Source organism: Hyalella azteca, unplaced genomic scaffold (genome assembly GCF_000764305.2).
Source record: "Hyalella azteca isolate HAZT.00-mixed unplaced genomic scaffold, Hazt_2.0.2 contig13498, whole genome shotgun sequence".
Lineage (NCBI taxonomy): Eukaryota > Metazoa > Arthropoda > Malacostraca > Amphipoda > Hyalellidae > Hyalella > Hyalella azteca.
In genome coordinates this window covers 34689-48496 of record NW_025943418.1, presented here as the reverse complement: position 1 = coordinate 48496, position 13808 = coordinate 34689, and the positions used below count along the sequence as shown (strand labels likewise).

The 13808-nt window shown below is 37.1% G+C and overlaps 1 protein-coding gene across 1 annotated transcript; it reads left to right on the top strand.

Moving 5' to 3' along the window:
* Positions 1 to 8820: 8820 nt before the first annotated feature.
* On the top strand, positions 8821 to 12788 carry LOC125178893. Its single transcript, XM_047883703.1, has 7 exons — positions 8821 to 8895; positions 9498 to 9702; positions 9921 to 10069; positions 10269 to 10428; positions 10770 to 10916; positions 11469 to 11593; positions 12681 to 12788. Exons 1-6 carry the CDS (start codon positions 8835 to 8837, stop codon positions 11584 to 11586), a joined length of 840 nt encoding a protein of 279 aa, XP_047739659.1. The 5' UTR covers positions 8821 to 8834; the 3' UTR covers positions 11587 to 11593; positions 12681 to 12788.
* Positions 12789 to 13808: the final 1020 nt, after the last annotated feature.

Genomic DNA, 13808 nt, shown 5'->3' with positions numbered 1-13808 from the left:
TTTAGAAAAGTCTCCGAACTCTCCGTTGATAGATTAAATACTATCTGGTGGCCAAGAACTCATCTTGCAGGGAGAATACAATCCGTAGATTGACCTTAATAAGTTTAAGGGTTTTAACGAAGACGGGCTTTAAGTTAGCGATCGCACCGATCTCAGATCCCGCTGTCGATCGAGTTCCCGCATATCGTTTCTAACAAGAATGTAGGAGCTGATTTGCTAAGTAGGTGCTAGTAATTATTATTATGGTAAGATGTTAGAAAAGATGAATTTCCAGTGTGATTTCTATTGTAATAGAATCTTTTTGGGGGTAGTATTGTAAAGGAAATTCATCCATTGTCAGATTTTCGTTGTGGTCAAAATTATTACTAGTTAGACGGTATAATGTTACCGGTAAAGTTGGCAACCGTGTCGCGTATGCTGACGTGGCATCACCGGGTTAAAGTCAGCGATCAGCGTTAAGATTCCAGACACCTAATGTGTGTTCACTGACAGCTGGTGCTGTGCATTTTCTTGTTGTACACTACACTACTGGGTGCCTTCAGCTTATAGTGTCATCTGTGTATTGCCTTCAGTAACAAGGGTGTTTTTTGTTGGCCATTATTTACCTTTGGTCCGTATTTCATACCGCTCATATGTCTTCCTTCTAAGACGGCATTTGAGCTTTCCTGCCATTAATGCAGCCACGAAATTACTGCTGCGCTGCAAGATAAATTAACTCCTATCTAATTCAACTTATTAAAGTTTACAATTGGATCATGAGTACAAATTTATTGAATTTATTGGTAATATCACTTAAGGTGCAAGATTTGTCATTACTCATTTGTGTAGACACTAGACAGTGACAGTGTAGTAAGTAGGAAAATTATAGTCTTTGCTTGCAATGCTTGGCGAGTTAAAACTGTTTATCTCCAGTGAATTTTTTAACCTTATTCAATTTTAAGGCTCCTGCATAGGTTTTAATTTGTAAATCATAAAGAAAAGTAAATTTCCACCCCCCCCAAATTTTGAGCATTCTTGTAAACTTTCTGAAAATATGTAGGTACCTCATATTTTAGTAATTTGAGCTACTACTGTATGAACTTAAGTAATAGATGTCCTATACATCAGTCCCTTGATACATATATTTTAAGTTCTCAGATAATCACACTAGCTAGTTATAATCTTATAAATATGTTGAAGAGAATTAGTTCAGCTGAAATACAAATTTGATATAATTTTGTCTTTGTCAACAGAAAGTTAGAGAAAGTTACCTACATTACATTAGTTTGAGAAAGTCTGCCTTTCAAGCTTTCATTATAGCTAAGTTTGAAGAGATTACATTTGCTGCGGATTTGCATTCAAGCGAAAAAAAAATAATTTAGTTTAAATTCCAGATAAGTGGATATCAAGCATACTATCTAAGAAACTTGATCACCACCCAAAACTGGAAAATACAATCCACTTTAGATTAATTTCCCAATTAGCAAATAAGTTAAGCAACACCAGCAATCCAGCATTCATGTTGAGCCTCCAGAAGGTTTTAATGATGCTTTGTTCTTTGAATATAGAACCAATGCAACCAATGATCTCGGATCTCAACCTGACTGATCTTGGGGGCTGAAGTACTATAGTCTAAGCCTCTAAGGGATGATTATACTGGCATAGTGGCAGTCTGGCAGAGGAGAATGTTTCTTTTTTGTTGCCCTTTCTTGAGTTTGTTTCTGAGTCTAATTAAACCAGTAGAGTAAGTATCTTGGATACCAGCATTATCATACATGAGAAATTGATTAAAATATTGAGTATAGATGATCAAATTGAAAATTAACTGATTCAAAAAATCTCTGGTTTGCCACTATGATAACTGGAAATATTTTGTACCTCAAAGATCAATCTTAAGCTGCACCTAAATCCTAAAATGTTCTTTTTTACAGACAAGGTGGTATATATGTATATCCTCTCCAAATGGAGCTCTCCTGCTATTTTTGGAGCCAGAGATTCCTGCTAGATGAATTATCACCAAATAATTTTTAACAAAACTGCACACTTGAGCCATGAGAGTCCTTTGTTGACAAAAGTTTATCACTTTGGAGATTGGAGCTTGTGTCAAAAAAATAAATTTGTCACTTAGGAGCTTTTGTTTCGAGTGAGAAATTTCCAATCTTGAATGAGGAGAGGAGGAAAGTTGCCTTGATATCATTCTCAGGTGTACTACTTGAACTTGATGCATTCTCTCATGGCCATTATTGCCAGATAAATAAATAGCTCCTGCATCAAAAACCCATTTTCAGTTTTTTTGGTAACTTTTGAAGGATTGTCACCAAAATGTGAGCCTTGCACTGTTACTCAATAGTTTGCAGGCTTGTATTGCTACTTATTTTTAGGTATGAAGCAAAACTTTGTTGCAAATTTTTAAAATCTCAGTTTTGTGAAAACCACAAATTGTGTTACAAAAACAATATACAAAAATAACCCCCTTTACAGTTATTGTCCAAACTTATTTATATAGTAGAAACTATGCCTACCAGGTTTAATCCTGCTATTTAAATACAAAACATTGTAATGTATGGTGTGATTTTGATGCATCTCATTAGCTAAAGCGTATATGAACAGTTTGCAGACACTTTGATGTCCAATGTATTATTAAGCAATTGTTCAGTCCAAGCAAATGAATTACTTGAAGTATGCTCTCTTGTTGTGCTGGATATTAACACGTTGACTACGATTGCTTCATCTTGTACTATTATTTCATTTTTTTGTATGGTTTTTAAACAGGGTTGCCAGATGGTCATTTTTTTCCAGACCAATTCCGTTATTTAGTTTTTCTCAATTGCGTAGGCCTGCTAAAATTTATGATAGGGTTACTTCCTAATTAAATTTTAAATACTACAAAAATAAAATAAATAGAATTTTTATAGCAGAACCTACAAATAAACTAGTATATATTGAGTTATCGGCCTTTTATGGCCTTTTTTGTTCTCGGATTTGGCCGATTTTATGCAACCTGAATTATGTACCACTATGTCCTGGAGAAATACATTTCGTGGTATACATATGTACCACTTCGGAGTCAACGTGTTAACCATTTCTACTGGATCAATCATAAATATCAGTCCAGGAGCAAGTTCTCTCATGAGTGATGATACTGAGGCAAGTTCTGTCATGAGCATGGTGCAATTCTATAGGTTATTCAAAAGAACCTGGTCTTATGTCATTTTGAACCGATCAACGCTTCTTTACGGACCAATCAGGTAACACAACCTTCCCCGGCAAAAGCTTTCTTACTTCTGAAGAAAGGAGTGGTTTGCTGTGTCAGCTGAGCACCTGAGCTGATAGCTACTCTGGCCGTGGGCGGGCCTTATTTGAATTTGAACACGTGCATCGATTTGAAATCCTATACGCATAGTATACAAGTCAAAGAGCCTAAATTTTTAATATCTATATAAAAAATGTACATTTCTGCATGCATTATAATGCTGTTAACATTAACAAACTTTGAATTATCTCTAATGCAAGAAATACTTGCTTAAACAATTTTATTTTTAATATAAGCGACTGGATGCAAAAATCGGTTCGCAAGAACCAACATAGCCCCGAACAACAGTCATTTCGATTGATGGTAATTTCTAAATTAAAATGTATTTAGCCAGTATTTCTTGCATCAGAGATACTTTCAAGTATTTAAATATTAACAGCATCAAAATCCACGCAGAAACGTAAACTTTTAATAGGTTTTAGACTAAAATTTACGCTCCTAGTCCAAAGAACTGAAAGCGATTTGAAATAAAAAATGACCGACCAATGAATCAATCGGCAAGACTATTAATATTCATATCTTAAATAATACGTACTCATGGAATAAATCCAGCTTGGTGAGACATCTCTGGAGGTCATTGAAATTGTGTCAGATTCTTTCTTTCTTATCATTAATTGACAAATCATTTCTTTCCATAAAACTCACCAAGCATTTTTGAGTTGGATTCTGTATTGCACTTTGAGCTCATCATTTTGATCTTGTATTCATTGCATTGTAGTTCAGGGTCATTAGTTCATTGTATATATTTGCTGCATATTCATCCACAATATCTACTCAAAAGTTGGCATGAAGCTGAAGTCAGCCATGTATCTGATCACAATTGTCATGATTTTATCTCTCATTCTTCAGATAAGGTATATAACTTCTCTGAACTCAAATGAAATTTGAACTTTATAACCAAAATTTCATGGCAAAAGTTGATTTCTATATATAAATGTTGGAATAATGCACAAAGCGTGATTGATATAACTGATATATATATAAAAAAGAATAATTAGAATAATTGGCTTACCCTCTAGTCATGATACTTTATCTCTCATTTCAGCCACTCTCTTTCTAATACTTTGGTAGCCAATATATTAAATTTTCTGCTACTATTCTGTCAGTTGATTTTCTGTTTGAAATAACTTGATGGCTTTCTGTAGAAATCATTTTGTGAGAATGACAATATTTTCTTATGTTTTTTTTGACATTTTTTGTATATTTGAACCCATTGTTCCTCAATTATAAATACATATACAGTGTCTGGAAAGAATTGTGTGATAATGAAACTAATGAAAATTCAACATATCAGTTATATTTGAGTGCATTTGGGGTTTTTGACAAATTTTATGGACATATGAGTGGGTTTACATAAAAATTCACATCAGAAATCAATTTACTAAAGTAAAAATTGTCATTAAAAAAATTTTTGTTCAAAAAGTATTTATGTCATAAAAAGTTGTTCAATTGCTGGGGACCACCAGGTTCACATGAACTGTTGTCATAAATGAGTCTTTTCTGGTCAAGATATACTTGGAATCTAACACCACAACACAGATGTAAAAATGAGCAAGATTACAAAGTCCGTTGAGACTATCAGAAACAAGACATAAACACGCAGAATAGAGGCATCCTTACTCTCCGCTCTCTAAAATCCGAATGAATCCGTTCATACAACACCAGTCAGCAAACCTACGATTCTTTCTAAAGCAATCTTACAACTTCTACATCCTAATTAAAATACATCATTTTCCTCTACACTGTACATCAAGATAATACACATTGGTTTACCCCTTAATAATTAACCTAGCCCTCTACACAGTAAAGAAATGATTTTTATAGGAACCAATGTATGTTTTTTTTTATTTTACTCCAAGGAACTAGTTTGCATAATTGTTAGCAATAAAATTGGTAATGACATTCAATGTAAGGTTTATTTGGTCCAAAACAAAATAACTACTCAACACCATTACAAAAGTACATTTCTTCTGCAAGTAAGTGTTGCAAATTACCAATTATTCTCCAAAAAATTTAGGTGAACTTGTAAAAATCATAAAATTGACTTTGGTATGAAGGAGATTCATCTATTTATTTTTTATTTATTAAGTACAAGTATCCACTTAACTAATTATTAGTTTATTTATCAACTAACCACTTCTGGTGGTTATTTACTGATTTATCATCATTATATGCATTGAAAAGATGAAGAACAAGTTAGAGGACCTATTCATAATTATATCATTACACAATGGGTAGGTTTTTCCAAATTTAAGTTTTTACTGTCCATTTTTTATGAGGACAGTTAGGAAAAGCATTGCCATAGTCAGGGACTCCTGAATTGTATGCAAAGGTAAAATGAATCAGTCAGATGGCATACAGTTTTTTTGTTAACATGTGACAGTTGTATTGAAATGTCCTGGGTCTTCTGGAGATGGTCCTTTGTATCATAATCCCCACAGGAGTTATCACAATAACAAGTACGTAATCTGATGGCAGGATTTGCTCATCAAGATGTAGTTGTGGAACCTGCTAATAATTTATATTCAAGAAATAAAATGAAGGTTATTTGAATAAAAGGCAGCAGATTCTTATGATTATCTATTGGCATTTTAGCAGTAGGGTTGTTTAATCTTGATAATTTTTTTATTAGTTTTAATAATTAGTGATTAAATATGATAAAACATTGTGTGTTGTCATCATTCAGTTATTTATTGTTGACCATGGCAATAAATGAATCTGCCCATTGCAAACATTACAGTATATAAATATATTACTAAAATATATATATATATGTAATATATATTGCATATATTTACATGACCATTCTTGCACATCCAATATATTTTTCATCCAAGAAATAGCCACTGCAGCTATAATTTCTTAGTAGTTGACTGAATTCTAAATATGAGAGAAGCTTAGTTCATTCAATTTTTGTTGTTCTTCCAGAGTAAAAATTCCTTCTTAATTTCAAGCAAAAGAATTGATATGGCTGAAGTGCTGTCCTGTAAAAACAGAAACACTTGAATTTTTGTTACAAGAAACTATACCCATTATGTCATAATATAATTATTACAAGATCCTCTAACTTGTTCTATGGTCATGTGAGCCACTAAACCAAGCAAGTGACCATCAGATATCTCCATCATACTCATGTCCATATTGTTATTTTATCTAAATTTTTTGTAAATTTCTTCACATAAATTTGATGCAATACACTTCATAATTAATTGACGTATGTATTTTATGTTTGGCCTTTATCAACTGTATGGTTAAAATCACTTTCAACTGTGACATTAATCTAATTGCTGAAGTTTTTAAATTGGAACATGTGATACCCACATTTCTAAAAAAACGTTAGTTTATTGATGACATTTACACATGCACTATGCTTGTTGTGACTTACTTCATTTTTATGATATAGGTAATTAATATTATAAAATATAAAAAAAATTATGTCAAATATAATTTTTAAAAGTCTCTATAATTAGTTAATTATAGAGACTAATTATAATAATTAGTTTAAAGAAAGAAAATGGGTGCAAATAAAACCTGCAATTTTCCTTTGCCTTATTTCATGATTGTTTCAGGAGGATGTATGTGCATTATTAAGAAATGGTATGTAAACATGTGCAACACTTGAGATCTGAATAAAGCTGTTCAAATAGTCCTCAAAAGAAATTAACATATAGAAAAACAGCAAACTAATTCAATATAGCTTGGCAAAGGTTTATCATGATGGGATGTTTCTGTTCAAATAACCAAAACAAATCTACCACTTCTAGTGTTGCTTGATGGTTGCATTTCACATTTAGTACAGAAGCTAAGCAAGAGGATGTCACAATATTGGAGTTTCCATCTCAATGATTTCAATCAATGAGAATCTCAATGATTCTCATCTTGATTTCAGTCTAGGAGTATAACATACGGTACCGTACCAGTAGCGATTTTTGGCTTGTGAAAAGATAACTGGGTTGATCTACTGAACAATTGGATGATAATCATAAGCATTACTAATGGATCTTTTTGGAAAAATTAAATTGTCAATAGCTTTCCAAGTTGGTTCAAGGACTGTGAGAAGAAAATATTATGAGTGACTTTAGATTGGTCAAAATTTGGCCTTTCAATCCTGAAAAACATGACAGGTAAATTCTTGACCCTACAGTTAATTTTTGACTTACAGGAAAATTCTTGACCATACAGTTAATTTTTGACCCTACAGGTAAATTTTTCTGGTTAAGTAAGGCACAACATAAGTCAAACTAGGAAAGCCATAAAAAATGCCAGATGAAGGTTATTAAGATCAAAATGACCTTTATATATATGTCAGAAGGGGTAAGAGGACCAAAATCACTAACAAGCCTCTAGCATCTATACCATGAATAACTGAAAAACCCTAAACCTATCACAAGGTGTAGTTATGCAATGGACTTCTAAGCTACAACTCAGACGTTTTGCATCTAACATAGTTTTCTGTACAGATTAAAAAAAGTGAGCTGGTCCCATCTTACCCCATTGGGGTAAGATGGGACCAGGCTGGGGTAAGAAAGGACCAACTGGTAATTCTTATGTTACAAGGTTTTTAATAAAAGTACAAATCTGATATTCAATATTATCCATCTAGAAACATTATTTGATTAATCAACCACTTGTTACTGTTTTGTGTTGCGGGAAGTAACTCTAATATCAGTCATATTGAAGTTTTTGTCACAAGAAGACTTTGTTAAGCATAGTAAAAGTGGGTTGGCTTTGGTTCATTGTAGAGCACTACTAAATGCTTCATGTATATTCCATTAGTGTCATTGTCTGAAAAATTTATCAAATTGGTAATAAAACCAATGGATAATAACTTAAGTGTCAGACGTCATGTGTTTTCTTGCTAACTGCATTTGTGGTGCACTTCAAACTTAACTCATGCCCTCTCACAGAGCTGTGATCATAATTATTTTTCATGTTTCATACAAAGATTTTCCTCCAGCCAATCTTGCACATAGTTCTGCAGCTCACTAATGGGAATAGACATCCCTATTTTCTATATCCCTTTGATGCAATTTAAAATAGTGCACTAAATTTCTCTAATTAAAAAGCTAACAAGTTATAATGAAGTTTGAGCTAAAGATAAAAATGTTGACCAAAATACTCCATGTACTACACAATAAAATATTCATTTAAAAACTATTTTTGATATACTGTAGGGTAATAGAAGACCATTTGTGGGGTAAGACAGGACCATTTGTGGGGTAAGATAGGACCACTTGTGTGGTAAAACAGGATCATTTAGTGGTCCCGTCTTACCCCATGTCCGGTCCTTTTTACCCCATTTTGAAATACATGTCAGGCAGTGATGGTAGCAGGTAGGAAAGCCTAGTATGTCTAAAAAGTTGCCTATTACTCGAGGTTACCTGCCTACATCCACAAACCTGGCCAAAAAAATTTTTGTCATTAGACAGAGCTTATTTCCCAAACAGGGTTGGTTAACTATTTTGTGACCCTTCTTTACATAGGTTTTCTTTGAAAATTAGCCAGAAATTCATTATTTGCAGAAGAGGGTTGCCACACTGAAATGACAGGCAATGATTGTTGTCCGCCTCTAATAGCAAGCCAGTATCCTGCAGTATTCACAGGTATAGTACAGTCTTAAATAATTGTAGACGCTTTTATTCCAAAATTTTAATGACAAATGCCGTTTCAAGATAGCAAAAGTAGTATTTAATGATTAATATGAAATAATGAACAGCGAGAATAGAATTTTTGTGAATTAGTTTTTTAGGTTCACTCGTTAGATTCGTTTTCTGTTGACATGTACTAAGAAAAAATTAATTGCATGCATGCCTAATAAAATTTCCTAAATATCAAAATAAGCATATTTTTCTAAATAAAAATTAGATAATTTACCTTAAAATGATACTAGAGTCTGGACACTAGTATGATACACTAGTCCAGACACTCTTAGAGACTATACACTATAGTAACTAAACGATTACCAATCGCTTCACTCACTCAAAAGTTGATCGTAACTCCACTTACGCGACGTTTCAATCGGTGCAAAGTCACGTTCATCTTGTTGCACGTAACGTACCTCATAAAGTTTTGAAGGTACCATAATTTGGAGTTACGCGCACTTAGCGGACTTGTGCTGCACTTGAGCCGCTACGAGCACTTAGTAATGTTTTCAAAGTACCTGCCTAGTACAGGTACAGTACAGTTACGTTGTGGTTGCCCGCAGGTCGCGATGTTGCTGCAGTCGCTGCAATGCTGCTCCATGCTAAGCCTAAGCGTGTGGACGTAGACATGGAGGCCGCGGATCTGAGGGGGGCGCCGTGGGGGGCGCTCGTGGCGGCGGCAGGGGGCGTGGATGTCGTGCTGAAATTGTCCAGCCCTGACCGCAACGAGCATCACGACGACCTCCTCCTGCCACTGCAGGACAGCGGGTAAGTACCTGCAGCCTTGCAGGTGCATGTATTGCTTACAACGTATTGCTGGTCCATCACAATGGATTTCTAGTCATATTCATAACATAACATAACATAGTGATGTCGGCGTTGAAGTGTAGGCCTGATGTGGCCTGTCGCCGATTCTTTTCCTTTTCGTGCCTTGTTCATGCCTCCATATTCATATTCATGCCTCCCTTCACCCTCCTGGGGGACAGGGTGAGGCTGGTGACCTTCTCCGGTTGCGTGGGCACCTCCGCAGGGGTGGCGGCCCTCGCCTCATGCGTGGCCCGCGACGCTGACCTCTACATCAACATGGCGGCGCCCCTGGACCTCAGCGCCCTCGGGGGGACATACAAGTACCTCTGTGAGTCTTGCCCAGCACAAGGGGCCATTAAATAACTCAGCATTAATCACGGAGCATTATAATATTGTTATAATGCATATTATTTTAAGTATATGTACATTATATTATGTATATATGTACTTTGGTAAAACTGATGGCTTGCATCACTGTTATCTTGCATCGCTGTTATCCTCATTGTTATCTTATTTGACATGCGCAGGTATTTGTGTGTCGCGCCCCTTCCCTCCTCCTGGCCCCTCCTCCCCCACGTGGCCGCTGCCCTCCTCCCCCCCGCCAACGCTGGCCGTGGAGCTGGCGGATGTGGGGTCCTGGGAGGCCGGGGCCCACACCATCCTCTCCCTCGCCCCTCCTGGCAAGAGGTGCGTTGCCCCCCGACCCCGCGGGGGAAAATAGAGTCTGGGGAATGACAGTGCAGTTTGTGTCTGGGGATGACACTGCAGTTTGTGTCTGGGGGAATGACAGTGCAGTTTGTGTATCTTGGGATGACACTTCAGTTCGTGTGTCTGGGGGATGATACTGCAGTTTGTGTGTCTGGGGAATGACAGTGCAGTTTGTGTGTCTGGGGAATGACAGTGCAGTTTACGTGTCTGGGGAATGACACTGCAGTTTGTGTGTCTGGGGGATGGCACCGCAGTTTGTGTGTCGGGATGACACTGCAGTTTGTGTGTCTGGGGAATGACACTGCAGTTTGTGTGCCCAGGTTCGGGAGCCTTCGCTGCAGCCGCGGAGCCGCGGCTCTGGATCGCTGCAGCCTTCGAGCCGCGGTGCTGGTGTCGCTGCTCCAGCGGCTCCACGCCGCCGGAGTGAGGACGGAGACCGAGGGCGACACGTGCGCCGAGGTTGACGAGTGAGTGGACGGCGGCCACCGAACTGTGGGCCAATATTCTTATTTCTCTGAATAGTGGTGATGTGTGCCGCAAAAGAATGGCGGCCGATGATGATGGATCGCCCACTCAGATGGCGGCCTATCATTGGACACAGTGCCGTCATCACGACAATCAATATCATTTGACATCAGAATAATGATATATCTCATTATTTTTAATCCTATATCTTAATCCTGAATTCATATCAATTATATATAGGTATAATTTGATTATTTATTACCTATATAATATATTCTATTATATTATTTTATATCAATATAATATATTATTTATGTATTGATATAAGTTATATAAAATTATATTAAATTCCAATCCTACTTCATAATTTTTTCAATATATTAATTCTATATAATCCTGTATGATTATATGTAATTAATATATTAATGATAAAATGATGGCGCTCTGTCATTAGTCGCCATGTGTCTGGCAATGATAGCGCCACACAAGATGGCGGCTGCTGGTATGCCACATGCCACATGCCACGCAGGATATTCACTGCCGCACTCCCACAGGTGGGGGACTGTTCGCCTCTGGATCACGGACCAGTGGCCCACGGGGGGACCAGAGGTGCTCAGTGACGCCGAACTGCGCTGGCGAAAATACCTGGGCTGGCGAAAATTCCTGGATTAATAAGGCTGTGTGTGTTTTGTGTGGGATTAATGAGGCGGTGCGTGTTTTGTGTGGGATTAATAAGGCTGTGTGTGTTTTGTGTGGGGTTAATGAAGCTGTGTGTGTTTTGTGTGGGATTAATAAGGCTGTGTGTGTTTTGTGTGGGATTAATGAGGCGGTGTGTGTTTTGTGTGGGATTAATGAGGCGGTGTGTGTTTTGTGTGGGATTAATGAGGCTGTGTGTGTTTTGTGTGGGATTAATAAGGCTGTGTGTGGGATTAATGAAGCTGTGTGTGTTTTGTGTGGGATTAATGAAGCTGTGTGTGTTTTGTGTGGGATTAATGAGGCGGTGTGTTTTTTGTGGGATTGATGAGGCGGTGTGTGTTTTGTGTGGGATTAATGAGGCTGTGTGTGTGTTTTGTGTGGGATTAATGAGGCTGTGTGTGTTCTGTGTGGGATTAATGAGGCTGTGTGTGTGTTTTGTGTGGCATTACTGAGGCTACGTGTGTGTTTAGTGTGGGATTAATGAGGCTGTGTGTGTTTTGCGTGGGATTAATGAGGCTATGTGTGTTTTGTGTGAGATTAATGAGGTTGTGTGTGTGTTTTGTGTGGGATTAATGAGGCTACGTGTGTGTTTTGCGTGGGATTAATGAGGCTACGTGTGTGTTATGTGTGGGATTAATGCGGCTGTGTGTTTTGTGTGGCATTAATGAGGCTGTGTGTTTTGTGTGGGATTATTGAGGCTACGTGTGTGTTTTGTGTGGGATTAATGAGGCTGTGTGTGGGTTTTGTGTGGGATTAATGAGGCTGTGTGTGTGTTTTGTGTGTGATTAATGAGGTTGTGGGTGTTTTGTGTTGGATTGTGAGCCTGTGTGTGTGTTTTGTGTAGGATTAATGGGGCTGTGTGTTTTTTGTGTGGAATTAATAAGACTATATGTGCTTTTTCTCATATGGATGTCCCTTGTTTTACTGTCATTAATATATTACCTCACTTACGGCCTAACATATATTATTTTATATAATTAGTGTTTACTTGATTTTATTTGTAACACAATTAGTTAGATATTTTGTTGAACGAGTTTTAATTTATGAACATAATTCTTGTATTGTTGCAGGGCAAAGCGAAACCGAGTCGTCCCTTCTTCCTCAAGCCATGCTGGCGTTAAACCTGAATAATGGTGACGATGTGGTGAATGGTGGTGATATTGACATTATGGTGTATGATGGTGATGGTGACATTATGGTGAATGGTGGTGATGGCGACGATGTGGTGAATGGTGGTGATGGTGAAATTAGGGTGAATGATGGTGATGGTGACGATGTGGTGAATGATGGTGATGGTGACATTATGGTGAATGATGGTGATGGCGACGATATGGTGTATGATGGTGATGGTGACGATGTGGTGAATGATGGTGATGGTGACATTATGGTGAATGATGGTGATGGTGACGATGTGGTGAATGATGGTGATGGCGACGATATAGTGTATGATGATGATGGTGACGATGTGGTGAATGATGGTGATGGTGACATTATGGTGAATGATGGTGATGGCGACGATGTGGTGTATGATGATGATGGTGACATTATGGTGAATGATGGTAATGGCGACGATATAGTGTATGATGATGATGGTGACGAATATGGTGAATGATGCTGATGCATGGTGGCGATATGGTGAACGATGCTGATGCATGGTGTCGATATGGTGAATGATGACGGTTAAGCACTTAATGTCACTTCAGCAGCTGCCTGCAGTTCAGACTGGACGTGCCAGCTCCAGTGTATGTTCTTATATGAATTAGATTAAGCTTAGCGGAATATCCGATAGTGTTCATTTGAAACTGATTGTTACAGTTAGGTTTACGATGTAAGATTATGAGAAGGAATTTCACTCGTCGACGCAAATATATTATATATTTTTAAAGCCTATTATCCATAGAAATGGTGTAAATGACCGATTTTTTATTGCCTATCTATTATTCTACCGTATTAAAGCAAAGAGACGTCGTCTTCTAATTAAATCGGATATTGTTCTGTTTCATTCATTCGTCAGATTTAAGATTAAACTGTTTCATTCATTCATTAGATTTTTGAGATTGTCTATAGATTTGAGATTGTGCATAGGAACACTGATAACATTTTTGCAGGGCCTACTAATGGAGAAATGTAGTGATGCAACGCTAAGGATTTTGCAATACTGTACTTGGGTTAAACTCTTATCAGGACGAACAGAAATT

Coding starts and splice junctions, on each gene's coding strand:
- LOC125178893 (XM_047883703.1), top strand. CDS start 8,835: ATGACAGGCAATGATTGTTGTCCGCCTCTAATAGCAAGCCAGTATCCT. Junction 10,429..10,769: donor CTCGCCCCTCCTGGCAAGAG/GTGCGTTGCCCC, acceptor TTGTGTGCCCAG/GTTCGGGAGCCTTCGCTGCA. Junction 10,917..11,468: donor ACGTGCGCCGAGGTTGACGA/GTGAGTGGACGG, acceptor GCACTCCCACAG/GTGGGGGACTGTTCGCCTCT.